This window comes from Tachypleus tridentatus, chromosome 7 (assembly GCF_004210375.1).
Source record: "Tachypleus tridentatus isolate NWPU-2018 chromosome 7, ASM421037v1, whole genome shotgun sequence".
Classification (NCBI taxonomy): Eukaryota; Metazoa; Arthropoda; class Merostomata; order Xiphosura; family Limulidae; genus Tachypleus; species Tachypleus tridentatus.
Window position 1 is genome coordinate 41,264,499 of NC_134831.1, and position 15,524 is coordinate 41,280,022.

General features: G+C 33.7%; 2 protein-coding genes across 2 annotated transcripts in view; one reads left to right on the forward strand and one right to left on the reverse strand.

Moving 5' to 3' along the window:
* LOC143257662 (nucleolar complex protein 4 homolog) overlaps positions 1 to 1,737 on the forward strand; it is a 33,029-nt gene extending 31,292 nt beyond the window's left edge. Inside the window, exons 12-14 of the mRNA XM_076516704.1 lie at positions 404 to 486; positions 720 to 833; positions 1,568 to 1,737. Of these exons, the coding sequence (XP_076372819.1) occupies positions 404 to 486; positions 720 to 833; positions 1,568 to 1,684 (314 nt within the window). The 3' untranslated portion in view covers positions 1,685 to 1,737. The remainder of the gene's footprint in view (positions 1 to 403; positions 487 to 719; positions 834 to 1,567) is intronic.
* Positions 1,738 to 10,394: 8,657 nt separating this feature from the next.
* On the reverse strand, positions 10,395 to 15,080 carry LOC143255506 (sorting nexin-4-like). Its single transcript, XM_076511270.1, has one exon. The coding sequence runs from the start codon at positions 15,049 to 15,051 to the stop codon at positions 13,720 to 13,722; it is 1,332 nt and encodes a 443-aa protein (XP_076367385.1). The 5' UTR covers positions 15,052 to 15,080; the 3' UTR covers positions 10,395 to 13,719.
* Between the last annotated feature and the right edge of the window lie 444 nt (positions 15,081 to 15,524).

The window sequence follows — 15,524 nt, forward strand, 5'->3', positions numbered from 1 at the left end:
GGGAAATGAAGTGCTTGTAGATTTATTTGGCTAATAAAATGGAAGAACAGCTGTAAAATTCCCAGTAACAATCAATTCAACTTCATCAGTCAAGGTTTGATATTTTACATACCTACTGACATCTTAATATATGTTTACCTGTTTATCTGTCAACAGTAAAAAAAAATATATTTATCTACCCACCTATCCATCAACAATTTAAATAGCATTAACTATTGTTTTAATAGTTTCATTGGTGGTAAAGTGTCTTTAGCACTGTTAACTAATACATAGAAATATTCATAGCATTAACCACTATTTCAGTAGTTTTATTGCTGGACTTACGTTAGTCAAGCTTCGTGAATAAGCTTTAAAATTTTGCCATCGACTTTATTGAAACTTTTTGGTTTCTCTTAACTCACAGATGTTACATCTGATCCATACCTCATGGAAGAGCACGATATAACAAAGTGCAGAGCAATCGAGAGCTCCTTGTGGGAACTGAAGGTAAACGTTAACTTTCACTTTATTTTTAAATTACAAACTGTTCTGATTGTTTTAAACTGAACATCAGTAGTATTTACTTTACTTCATATTATGTTTTTTTCTTCTCTTTTGTTTCTATTTTCCATTTTTAAAGCCAAGAAAATAGCAGTTAATTCAAACAGCATACATAAGAAGTTTTAGTTAGATAGGCTATATCTGTAGAAGGTTCTTCAGGTATAGTTTTTCTCCATTAGACTCTCCAGAATCACTGGTGTCCAGATATTGCTTCTAAAGCCAAGTTCATCAATGGACCTCTCCCAAAGATGGAGTTTGATCTGTCAGACCTATTTTCCATTTCATATGAAGAGGTGAGTAATAACTAAGAGAAACTTTCTTCTAATTAATATTAAGTCTCTTTCTGTCATGTATACATGTATGTCCTCTGCATACATCTGCTGGAGCATTTAACACCTTATGACCAACTTGTGTATTTGGCACAATATATATGGCTCCATATACAGTTGATATCTTGCTGGTTTAGGGCAATCATAAATGCCCTGGCTACTGGCAGCCCATAATTACGTGTTTAGTGGTTCATTAGCTGAGAATCACTGCCCCAGAACACTACTATGGGCAGTAGTCTCACACTCATGCATTCTATTTACAAATCCCCTGCTGCCCTGAAGGGTCTATAAGTCCCATATCTGCTGTTGATTTGGTGCTGCCCTTCTATGTTTGTACTTTATTTAATCTTCACTGGCCATTTATCTTTTTTTTCGTCAAGTACCTTTACAATTCAGCCTCCCTTGTTCCTTTAAATCATGTAAAATTGAATGAACTTTATCAGAAATGTGCCTACTAATAGTAGGGTGGAAACTAAGAGGGGGTTGAGGACATACTGTGCTCCCTTGAAAATCTTTTACAGATACAGTTGGAATTCAGGCCTGTTTTGATACTGAGGGGTCCAAAATATGATGGAAATGAGAGAAAAGAAAATCAGCTGTTTCAGTGGTACAGTTAGGCTTTAGGTGTGAGAGTGATAGATGGTGTTGAAGCTGTCAATGAATCGTTAAAATTTTATTCATTCTTATTGACTCTATAGATGATAGAAAAGGAAGTAAAGAGAAAAATGAAAGATGTTCCTGTAGCCTTTGACAGACCTTCTGGACTTTTCCAAAGGAAAGAAGACAAAATGGGAGATATTTGGATATTAGCATAAATATATTGTAATTATATGAAATAATATTTATTAATAAAGGCTATTTTTACTCAGCTCTTCATTGTGACCTATTATTTGTAATATACTGAACCATTATGACCCATTACCTGTAGTGAACTGAATTATTGTGACCCATTGGTTATAATGACTTGAAATACAATGTTTGTCAAGAGTATGCCTGTAGAACCAGTTAATAATGAGTGTAACTTTAAAAAAACAACGTAAAACAATAATGAACGAGTAACAAATATATTTTTAGTTATCTGATGTAGGTCCCTGTCTGTTGGAACAGTTCATCTCGCTGAACCCACAACCATCAGATTGTGAGTCGAACGCCCTAACCACCTGGCAATGCCTAGCTGAAAAGGTACTGCAGAGTTATTTGTGCTAGCTATACCAATTCTAAAGTAATAGACTACAGGGTAGGAAACATTATCATTGAAAATCACATTGCCACATCATAATGCTGTCACAGCTGGAAAGCAGCTCATCATCATTACCTTCTGCCAACTCTTTGATTACTCATTTACAAATGAATAGTGCAATTAACTGTAACATTATAATGCCCTCATAGCTGAAAAGGCAAGCATATTTTACTAGGACAGGAATTGCAAGTCAATTTGCACCCTAATCATCCACATAGAGTTCACAAGATAAGCAGTTTGAATCTCAGCAAAACAAAATATTTGTTTTCCTCCGTTTTCAAAGTGCACAACTTTTATTGTCATTTTGGTCTGACAATCAGTGCCTTAACACGTGTAACATCACATACTCTGAGCTTGTAACGTTATTACATATATTTCTCTTTAAAATAACAAAAATATCCCTTTTGCATTTCTTTTTTTGAAGAGTATATATGTACTGTGATTTTCTTTTTAACATAGTGAAGAAAATATAGAAATTGATCGTTGAATAAGACATGTTGTGTAATAATACTTATAAGCTGATGCTCAGGCTAATTGTTGCACATTACAAAAAACATAAGCCTGACCTGAGGACAGGGGTTGCTCAGAACTACTTTGTATCAGATCAAAGCCTCTTCACTTGTAGTATAAGAGTGTAATTCACTTGTAGCTAATAAAAAATATAATAAACATGTAACGACTATGTGTTTCCTCCTAGTGGCTAAGCAGTAAATCTAAGAGCTTATATGGCTAAAAATCAGATTTCCATACTCATGATGAACGTAACACATATATTTTGTGTAGCTTTGAACTTAACACAAAAAGGCGAGCTGTAGTTTCCACTGTGGAGATTTTAACCATAATACCATCGATATGTGCTTAGGCTAAAGACCAGGTCAAAGATTCCTAAGAGTTCAAGTATAGCCACCACTAATTTTGAAGATCCTGATCAGAGGAAAAGGTAGCCCACTGTCAGAATCACATTTTTTTTTAAACATGATTATATTAACTTTCATGTTTCTAGAACAGCTGCACTGTCTCGAACTTTGAATCTTTTTATTTGTAGCCCAACACACCAACTAGTAGGCTCAAATCAATTAAACAAAATCTGCACTGAAATTTTCTATCAAACGTTGTTGCTGCAATAAAATAAATTCCTCACATATATTTTAGTCAATTTTTTTGCTCTTATTTTGGAGGAGGTAACTTTTTCGACATGTTACAAGTGTTGATCAAATGTAAAGATGAAACAGCTACTTTTCCAATGAGTAAACACAAGTCTCATTCCCTATTCAAAAGGGCACTTCCCTCACGGTTCAAAATTTGTATGAGAGTAGGGGGGCAGTTCCACCTATGAATTAGTTATATGTTTTAATAATTATCTGGGCGTTTATCATGAATACTATCACAGTTTGTGTTTTTCTTATACCAAAGTCACACTGGACTATTGAGAGGAGTCGAACCCCTGAATTCAGCGTTGTAAATCTGAAGACTTATCACTGCCCTACCGGAAGACTCACGATCAAAGTTTTGCTCTATAGTAATTATACTACCAATATGCCTTTCAAAAATTCTAAATATTGCCATTCATATTTAATAGTTACCCTCTACACCATTGAACAGCATCTCTCCCTGTATGGCTTCGCTTTAACACTAATAATTATCTACTCTTTTTTTTTTTTTTTCGTGAAATTTTCATCAGTGCTGATAGGTTGATTAAGAAGTTTTATACAGTATATATATATATATATTAAATGGACGGGCACACTGTTTCTGAAAATGTTTCAGGCATTATGGGAAATCCCTTGAAAGTTCTCGTTATTTCACGAACACTAGGAAGGTATATTGCAAAAGTTTGTTTATTTTCGATCCTTGATTTAAATGAAAGGGTGCGTCATCCATTGTACTCGGACAACATCTTCATCTGGGAACCTAAGCCTTGTAATTAAATTTCTAGGTAATAGGGCGCTTGAAAGGAAGTTTACTTCATGGTGATGATTGTCGAGGTATCTTTCAATTATATCTCTTGATCATTCCCGAGAGATCGTTCTAACAGATCACTATTAAGAGATCCTTCCGGTAAAATATTTCATTCCCAACATATACTGCTGGCCAAAATCTTAAGGCCAATGAACATAAAAAATACGCTGGATGGTCCAAAAGAATCACGTTAATTGCCATGAAAAAGTCCTTTGTCCTGCGGGCATTGTGGAATGCAGCGTTGTCCTGTTGACAGATCCAATCATTTCCACACAAGCGAGGGCCTTCAGTCAATAAGGATGCTCTCTCCAACATGTCAATGTAGCCAGTTGCTGTTTGACGCCCCTGTATAACCTGAAGCTCCATTGTTCCATGGAAGGAGAAAGCGCCCCAGATCATGATGGAATCTCCTCCACTGTCGTGTAGAAAATGTTTCCTGTGGGATATTCTTATCGTGCCAGTAACGTTGGAAGCTATTTGAACCATCCAGGTTAATTTTTTCTCATTAGAGAACAAAACCTTCGTCCACTTTGCTGAGAAGCACCAAACATGAGACGTAGAAAAGTTTAACCAAGCTGTTTTGTGGTGTGGAAGGAGACGTGGCCTTTGGAGACGTTTACGGTTTTTAAAGCCTTTCTCTCGTAGATGCCGTCTTGTTGTTCTTGAGTTGCATTCTGCGTCCGTAAGGGCCTTAATCTGACTCGAAGATCGGGTGGTATCTTGCCGGACAACCCATCAAATTCTCCTGCTCAACGCCGGCGAAATTTTCTTGGGCTGACCACTTGAAATTCTCGTTCCGTATCTCTTAGGGTCTTTTAAGGAATTTGCAACAGCAGTTTTACTACGCCCAATCTAACCAGCGATGGCACGTTGAGAAAGACCTTGCTTTTGCAGCTCGACAATTTTGCCACGTTCAAACTCTGTCAACTTTTTAGCTTTTGCCATGTTTTTACCCAATGTAACACAGGAGATGTCAGTGGATGTTGACAACACTAATGCTTGAACACAAATGACTAAATTTCGTTACGTGTTTACCGATTAACGCTTCGTTTCAGTATGGTCTTAAACTTTTGACCAACTAGTATTTGGGCTAACTTCATAGTGTTCACATTTTCCCTATTAAATGCTAAAAATGTTTTTGTTTTTAATTTCCCTTTTCTTATTTTCATCTTTCGAAGCTCTGCTCAAATAAATGGTTGAGTCTAACAACGCAAAATGCATATTTTTACTTTATGTTCATTGATCTTAATATTTTGGCCAGCAGTGTATCTCCTCCTTTCATCACTTCACCCTTAATAACGAAACAACCTAGTTCTCATGAGGTTCTTTAGCTGAATGCAGGGGCGTAGATTTTTTACACCCGATGGGGCGGGGATGATTTTTGCAACCACTTCTATGGACTGTTCAGTTTGCAAATTGGTAATCTCTGATTACCTGAACCTGAAAGCTGTAAACATGCAGTCACAGAGTAATCTTGTTGCCATGATACTTGCATGTATACTTAGGCCTACTGACTGATACTTACGAACTATCGCTTAGATCGAAAAGCTTAGAAGCACGCCTATAACAAAGATGTACATTTCGGTACTGAAAAAGCCTACATCTAGGCCTAATTATTTAATTCGATTGGTAAGAACACGAGAATCACAAGAACAAACACACAATTTGTAGGCCTGTGATGCAATAAAACAATTCAACAGACCAAACTGTAGGGAGAGGTGATTGTATGCACCATATCCCCACCGAAAATGAAGGGGGTGTATCCCCCAGGATCTATGCCCCTGGCTTAATGGCTGTGGATGTTAAAACAAATGTACAAAATTTACACACATACACACTGATTTTTAACACATACTGTCTGACTACATAAGCACTTAGTTTATAGTTGTTTTTTTTCTAGATGGTTTTTCAATCTACTTCACACTATGTTAAAATAGTTTTTACTTGTGCTGTGCTATATTACACATATTATCTTGAAATTTAAAACAGCGGACCACCTTTAGTTTTGCTAACAATTTCTTACGCCCTAGCGGACTTCTCAGTAAAAGCCTCAGTGGCAATACATATTACTATAATAAATAGTTGTCATCGCCCTGTAAACATCACAGTTAGATAATATTTTGAATAATACGTGTACATGCTGAACAAGAAACATAAGACACAGAGATAAGTAAAACTTGAGAAATCAATAGCACAGGCATCACAACAATATCTTGTAAACAGTCACAGTAAGATACGAAACGCACGCAAAAAGAACACGTACATTACCAAGCATGATCGAATACCGTACAACTTTAAGTAAATAACTATTTTCGTACAGTCGCTGAATTCAAGATAACGAAACACAATAACAAACTCGTGCACGCAATTACATACATTGGAGACTTAAATTGTTGTTGTTTTTTAATTTCGCGCAAAGCTACACGAGGGTTGTCTGCGCTAGCCGTATCTAGTTTAGCAGTGTTAAACTAAAGGAAAGACAACTAGTCATCACCACTCACCAACAGCTCTTGGATTACACTTTTACCGACAAAAGTACGATTGACAGTAAAATTATATCGCCCCCACGGCTAGAAGGAGAGCATATTTGGTTTAACGGGGATTCGAACCCGCGATCCTCGGATTACGAGTCGAGTGCCTTAACCACCTGGCCATGTCGGGTCCATCGTTATTGTATGAATATACTCTTTCTTTTACTTAAATATAGTCAAAATAGTAACAAAAATATTACTATAGATGTCAATGTATCATATACTACAATAGCTGGTATTAACTGCTCTCCATTCAAAATACTGGATACCAAATTTCTGAATAAATTAATAGAATATAATAAACAAGCACTGATAATACGTCATCTTAACAGTAAATAATTTTGGCTCTATTACAACAACACCAAATGAAGTAAAGCTTTTAAACTTTTTAAATGATTCTGGTTGTATGTTGTTAAGTGACAACACTTCTACTCATACCAGTGACAGACGAAACTGTTATACCGGATCTGTGTATTAGTACAATGGAACTAATAAACAACTGTTCAAATTTTTATGTTATAATGTAGATAGTGGTCACCTACTAATAACCTGTGTGTTCGATTTCGCATCTCATCATGATCAACCACTTGTAAAATCTAAATTTGATTATCGGAAAGCTAATTGGTCTAAATATGCAAATAGATTAGATAAATTACTACCATACACTATCAGATATTGATGCATACTGTCAAAGTCTCAGAGTGTCTGATAAATACCGAAACAGTAATCATACAACATGGAAACCACGTGTACATATAATAATACATGATTAAAAGAGGAAGATTTATCCAGAAGGCAATATATATGAATACAGGAGGTCCAAATATTAAAAACAAATTAAATTCGTAAGAAATAAAATTAAATAATTAATATAGGATAGTTGGAACAGTTGCTGGGCATTATAATGTGACGGTCAATCCCACTATTCGTTGGTAAAAGAGTTGGCAGTGAGTGGTGATGACTTACACTGCTAAATTAGGGACGGCTAGCGCAGATAGCCCTCACGTAGCTTTGCGCAAAATTCAAAACAAATCAAACAGTTGCTGTTACAAGTTGAATGAATATACTGACTCCAAGAAATTCTGCTCACATTTGAAATAACTCGCAAATATCTAACTTTACTGTGACAAAATAGTATGCACAAATAAACAGAAACCAGAAGCTTTTAAAGTCCAATAAAATAAAACGTTTAAAACACATGGAGCAGACATGAACAACAATTCTAAAACAAAGTAAATGAACATGTAAATAGAAATCAAGAACCATACATACCAAAAACTCCGGCCAACGATCCTTCAAAATAATTACCACGATCAAGCACAAACACAATAACTAAATCCGAGATTATACTATCCACAAAACAAAACAAAGCACCAGGAGAAAATCAAATATAAACAATATTATTACAGGAAACTACTCAGATATTGTTTGATCGCTTAACAGCTTTATTTAATGTATCCCTAAATTCGGGATACATCTCTGCCTTTTGAAAGCAAGCAAATATGCTTATATTCTTGAAAGAAGGAAAAAAAACAAACCAGCGAACAAGCTAGAAAATTAGCACAACGCCGCCAGGGCTTGAAAAGTGAGAATATTCTGTGTCGCGATTATCACATTGAGAGTTGAGCACAGTTCCAATTAAGATGCAAAAAGCGTCCCTTTGAGGGTAAACTATAAAAGAGTAAATTCAAACGACAGTACCGCTTATATTTCTCGTGAAACTTTAAAACACAGACGTCGATACGAATTTGTTGTCTGTATTAGCTTGAGTTATGATTTATACTGTGGCGTTATAGTAACGATGTGGTTTTTGTTATTTTTCTTTTCAGTCCTTGTAGGTTTGTGTGGCAGAGTTTCGCTTGTTAAGTATGGTTTATTTTCACATTCACCTCTTGGTGGGCTTTCTTTAATTCCCACGTCTTTCCTACTTACAATATTTTTCGAAATAATTTGTTACTTTTGAATTTGTAAATTTTGTTGCTTTTTTATTCGAACGACATAAAGTTTTAGTTGAGGGGAAAATGAACGACTGCTAACGTTAAGGCTTACCTTACCATTGACATCCAAGGTCTTGGTGATTTTATTTTTTGTCTTCTTCATGTCCTAGTGCTTAATGTCCTCACTCTGTTTAATGCATTTCTATTTTATTGTATTCTAAGTTTTTCAGTTATTCCCTGCATGATTGCAGTTTCAACAAAAGACATACTCAGGAAAATCTATTTTGTTCTGGCTGCCTTTTATTGCTTTGTCATTCTATTGAGGTCACACCCGTTCTACTCATGGAAGGTGTGAGTATAATGATGCTTGTTGTGTAGGTATGCAAACAACGGTGTCCTTCACTTGGAAGCCACTTAAATTCTGGAGATTATTGCCTCCCCAATGTTTGAATGAAAATGGTCAGTCACTTGGACAATGCTAATTGCTCTGTGAAATACGAAATATTGAATCCAAGCAGTCTAGTACATGATTTGGGCCACATCAATTGGAGAGAAGCTTCAATGCAGTACCAGCAACTGTAATGTTGAAAACAATCACACACACACAGAGCTTGTTATAACAAATATCATTATGCTATTCTCACAAACAGAAGTGTTCAGAAGAGCATACTAGTTCATAACATGAACCTTCTGTTATTTTATTATAGCTAGATGCTATAATGAAATAACTTAGTACTTTTTCTGGTAACTTAAAAACTATTATGTCAGTGTGAATAAACTGGTTTATTTCAATCTTTTACTTATTTCTGAAACTTACACTAGGGTTAAATATTATCCATATGTGTTTGTAATTATAGTGTACATACAACCTGTACAAAGTTTACTGGAAAATAAATACTAATCAGAGACTACTCTGAAAGTGCACTTTTTGGTTATGCACCTTTAGCTATTTTTTCATTTTTGCTACACATCTAACAAGTTTAACATAGCATTAACAACTAGGAAGGTGATTATCTACAGAAATATCATAAAAGAGGCTTGTAAAGCTGGTGAGTTAATTTTACAACACATACTTGTTACTTATCCAACTGATGAAAGCAAACTTCTAACCATAAAATTAAATCATCCCACATGATTAGAACTATCAATAAAAATATTCTGGTCAGTATTCACTCTTAATTATAAAAATATTAATAGCTACAAATATTTTGTTTATAAGAAATTATAAGAGGCAAATCCAAATGAAGTAACAAGTTTCAACTATGTGGGGAAATTTAAAGTCTGCATTCGGAATTCAAAACTTGTTAGTTCATAAAACTCCTCTCTAATGAACATAATAGAAAACTACAAGTGGATGCAATTAATGGAAATAACCAAACATTGGTTCCATTGCTGTCACACGTAATCCATTAATTACACTTCCTAACTATTAAAATTCAAACTCAGACTTGATGATTAAGAAAAAAACAAAACATTACAGAACTCTTACATGTACTTTAGTGAAGTAAAGGTTTCTTTTGATATCTAATGGTAAGGCTAGAGGGCACATATATAAATTTTGGCAGGGTAAGAGCCATCTACAATTCAGAGAGTTTTACACTTCTAATAAAAGAGTTTATGGTTTGATTTTTTCTTTAAATTGACTGACACAGGCTTAGTTGTCCTTAAATGTTATGTTCAAAGCTTTTATAATTTCAGCTCCAAATACTGTTCCAGTACAATAGAGCAATGCTTTGAAAATCCAAAGGACTAAATATGTAAAGAAATTTCCTAACAATATATGTAATCATTACTTCTACACACACACACACACACACACACACACACACACATGTATATTAGGAACAAAATACAACACTTTCTCAGAGTAAGTATTATACATTTTATTTCTTATACATCATTGAAGATTGAAATAACTTACAATATTTGGAACATTGGAATGTTACAAGAAACTAGTAATGTTTCTTAAAAGGCTGATCAAAGATTTGTAATTAATTAGTCTGAAATGTTTATTATATGAGAAACAATCTTTAGTCATGTTTTATAACAAATAAGATAGTTTCAAATTTAATGTATTTCTGGTTTTACACCAATAATAAAATTGCTGAGCATTACAACATAGTGATTCTTTTCACTCTAAAGTTTAATGTACCTTCAGTTTTTGTTAATTTATTGAAGTGAGCATGATACATCATCAGCTAGGAAACAGACATTAAAATATGCACAGAATTGATAGCTACTAAAAGAAAATACAGTGATAATTCCACTATATCATGCAAATGTGATAGCTCTAATTGATCATTGTTGATGTTAACACTCAGTAAAAATAAAAATTGTGGCACTAATGCCTCACATCATAGTAAATTTACTAGTAGGAAGTTAAATACACAATAGAAACTATAGATTTGGGCAGACAACATGATATCCCAAAGATGGTGGATCATGTTGTCCACACAAAGTTCATTCATGTATCTGAAGACAATGGATCATATAGTCAACTGTGCTGTCAGTCAATCATACTGAATATCAATCCTCTCTAAGTTTTCAATGATCTGGAAATTAAATTCTTAAAATGATTTGTAACGCAAGAAACTTGGTAAATGTATTATTTCTCTTCAGTCACAACTTACATGTTATGATTCCTACAAAACCTTCCTTTTCAGTAAAATATTTTCACACTTAGTAGAAAACACTGAACTTATGAATGAGAAGAAACCATATGGTCATTAAAAGCTGTTCACACATACCCACTCCTAAGAATAAAGTAAAAATAGAATTTAAACACACCCTTTATTTTTCAGGAACCCTTCAATTCCACTTCCAAACTCTCATCAGCTACTAGTCTCCATCACTGCTTAAACTCTAGGAACCTGGATGAAGACTTGTTATTCCAGAGATAATTCCACTTATATCTATAAATTCACAATGGTTTACCATTGTGTGTGTGTGTGTGTGTGTGTGTTTGTTTCAGAATTTACTGGAGGCAAATTATTATGGTCAGATTTTGATGCATTATTGTTGGTGGATGAAGAACTAACTAGGCAATGGATGGTTAACTTGATTACATCAATGTCTCATGTAATATAATCAATTAGTTATTTGTTTCTCATTATTCCAGCTATCCAAGTAATTAAAATGTTTTTATTAATTTCAGGTTGTCCAGCTTAAACAATTGGGGCCATGCTTCACAAAAATAATCAACTAATCAAAATTAGTGTTAACAATTATTATGATATTTGATTATTCCAACTGTCTAAGACCCATGTGAGAATAATGAATTACTTCAATGGAATCTAATCATGAGCTCAACAATTAATTTATTAGCAAATCTTACCCCAGTTGGCCAAAAGGCCTTTTGTCCTGATTACAAAATTATGTTCTTTAATTTTTCAATCCATAAAGCAGGTAGAATTTCTAGAATATAGGTTGTAAGCAGAATTGGGAATGCTCATATATTGTGTATTGACAAGTGCCAAGTAGGGCATGTTTGGTAAGCAAAACTAACACTCTGGGGTGAATCATCTTTGTCTACTCTCATCTCAGACAAAAAGTGCAGAGATTTAACAATTTAGGTTAAAAAAAGTCAACAAATAGGCAAAGTTTAGTGATGATGTTTTGCATGTAGTGTGATGCAAGGAGGATGGTGTTTTGTTTTTTTTTTACAAAGGGATTTGGAACTATCTGGTGAAGTAAGCAAGTGAAGAACTGGTGAATCATATGAAGTGAAAGGTAATGTATTTATGCTACCTTAATTGAAAATAAAATTGCCACTGGGATAGAAATCAACTTAATAGTGGTATAGAAGAGGGTCTTAATGTTTTGGTTGATTGGTCTTATAAATGTTTTAAGCAGTGTATCATTGCTAGAAAGAATGCAAAAAAGATTTAAATTGTGTCTAAAGAAATACTGAATATAAATCAAAGGGGGTTATGGTGTCTTTGTACAGACTTCTAGTTAGGCCTCAATTAAATTATGTTCAGTTTAAGGCTTCTTACTTTAAGAACATTGAATTGTTTGTAATGAATCAAAGGAGGGCTACTAGGATGATTCCTGGGAGTGAAAAGCTGTCATAATAGGACAAACTTAGGTCCTTAAAATGATTTTCTCTTTAAAAAAGGTTAGATAGGCTAAACACATAAGACCAGGAAGCATAGATTTAATACTTGGCAGTACAGAAAACATCTGTGAATCGCACAATTTTTAAAACATGGCAATCAGTTATTGAAATAAATTGCCTTTAGATGCAGAAGATAAAACAGGATTGGGATAGTTCAAGAGAAGGCTTAAAATATTTACAAGAAGTCAGTTGGATATAAGCATACAGGTGTTTGATATGAAAGGATAACCACAATGGGTCAAGAGGCCCTGTGTTAATCTTCAAGGGTAAACTGTTTGTATTCTCACATAATAGCCTTTTCCCTTTTTCTTTACTTTCATAAAATTTTATTTGTTATAATGTGAAAAATATTTTTTTAATGATAATAAGTAACAAGACTTTTAGCTCAATGCATAAGTTCATGTCTAAGTTAAATTTCCAAAGCTCAATAATCTTGTTAAATATTACTGGAATTATGCTTAAAAATATGGTTAACACTAATAGCAAGGGCAACTGACTGCAAATTGATAATCCAATGCAATCTAATCATCACACATTTAGCTTCCTGATATATTTATTTATAATCTTAATTTTTAGTCATTTTATGTTGGACTGAGTTCATTAACACATATGGTGTAACCTATACACCTAGCGAACTTTTAATTAGAAGACCATAATCATTTCTATTGGTAAAAATTTTAATTTATGTACCATATGACAATGTTAATCATGTAGTTTCTACAACACTGCTTTTTTAACAATGTAATATTACTACAAGTTTTGTTTTCACTGGAATATAGTATTCTACATCTACATAAAGTTTTGTATGTGCACTGTAAAAAAAATAAATATATCCACAAAACTCTAAAAGCTAAGATTCAAGGCACAATTAGCATTAGCTTACATTAACAAAAATTGATGAGGAACCTCAAGTGCTTAACTTATTAACTTCAAAAGAAAATATAATGCACATATGTCATATCGTTATTTAAGTGATATGACATATGATCATCCTGTATCATTTAATATTACAGTGTATCTAATATGTATTTGTAGCAAGCATATAAAAGCTTACACTTATTCCTTCTTACAGTTTGGTAAAAGTCTCTTGAATGTTTTTCCAAACTGCTAAACCTTGACGAAACATTTTTATACGAAACACAACATAACAAATTAAAGCTTCTTTTAAGTCTATGACTTTCTGTTGCTGGAATCTAGCAATGTCAACCAGAGCTTTGTGACAAATGTCTTTCTCTTCTTCCTTTACTTGATGCACCTCAGCTTCTAAATCTTTAATTTCTAGATCTAGCTCACTGAACCTGCTATTGTACTTTGACTCAGAATCAGGTGATCTTCCAAATACCTTAGACACAAGAGAATGTTTTCTATTTTTTGCTAATTCTTGCTCAGTTCTCTTGCTTGTAATAATGTCTTCAATTTCTTCTGTTTCATACTGTTTCATTTCCAAATAATTACAAACAGACTTTAAAGATTCTGCAAAGAATGTGTACTCTTTTATTTGGTCAATAAACTCCTCTTCCTCGTCTAACAATGAACTTATAGAAACTGAATATACATCCATGTAGTGTCCAGCACTCTGAAACTCATTGGCCATTTGTTTCTCAAAAGTGGGCCACTCACTGAACACTCGCCCATAATTTTCGTGTAATTTGTGGATAGCGTATTCTCTATCAGCTAGTTTAGTTCTCACTCTCAATAAATTAGAAAGTGTCAAGTATAACTCATTACCATAAACTTTGGTTTCCCTTACATTTCTATTATGATTTCGTAAATCTGTTGAAAAATTCAAAATTCTAAGACTCAGAGTGGAACTGGGTTTTTTTATTTGTCTTTCAGTTGTAACTACGTTTTGCAAATTTTCTTCTAGGAGGAAGTTTTTAAAAACACTGTCTCCTGATAAAAGAGGGTGGGCTGAGACACGCAACAAAAACTTTTCCAAGCCAGCCCTTCTACGATCAATAAAATCAGTATCATATTTGTCTACAGTCAGTTTCTGCCAGACATGCAAAACCCTTTTCTCTGGTAATGGAGGAATAATTATAAACGGGTAAGTAATTTCTAGATATTTATGAAAATTTTCAAAATCACTATATCGTCTCCACACTGCTGTCTCTTTAATTGGGCCTGAAAGCTCTAGAACTTTGCCATCTTCAAGTTCAACTCCAAGCGGATTTGATTTACACTTTGAATTACTTTCTACAAGATACACAATGTGATTATCCCCTAAGCCGAACAACACTTCTCTCTTACGATTTTGTGATTCAGTTACTGCAATATCAAGAATTTGGAACAAACATTTTTGAGTATTTTCAACGGTAACATTATTTTCGTCGTTACAACTCATAGCACTAATCAAAATCTCCTTCGTTCCCTCCTCCTCAACTGCACCGTTACACATGAACCCAATACGCCCCCTGCTCGCATATTAGCAGTTAAAAGTAGACACTAACTTAAAAAACTTGAAAACAAACAAAAAGACAAAGAGGTGAAATTATTTTTATATCAATTCGTATTTATAAATTAACGTTTGATTATTTTTAATGGTGATATTACTATTTACGTTTTAGATGTTTTTGAATTTCTTTTGAAAAAGCAAGAACTAATAGAAATGCAAATAAGGATTCTGTGATTATGAAAATTGCTGTATTTTTCATAAAAAGTTACAAGAATAAGTATGTTCCCTGTATTCTTCTTCTCTTTAATTTTTTAAAGATATTGTACAGATTTTTTCTGGAATAAAATCACTCAAGTAATCTGTTGAAAAACGTATTTATTAATTTGACCCTTAACTACTTAAGTAAAATATACGATAAATTCATATTTAAAAGACCATACTTCAAGGCCTGTTAAAAAAGAGGCCAATAATTAAAT

Coding starts and splice junctions, on each gene's coding strand:
- LOC143255506 (XM_076511270.1), bottom strand. CDS start 15,051: ATGTGTAACGGTGCAGTTGAGGAGGAGGGAACGAAGGAGATTTTGATT.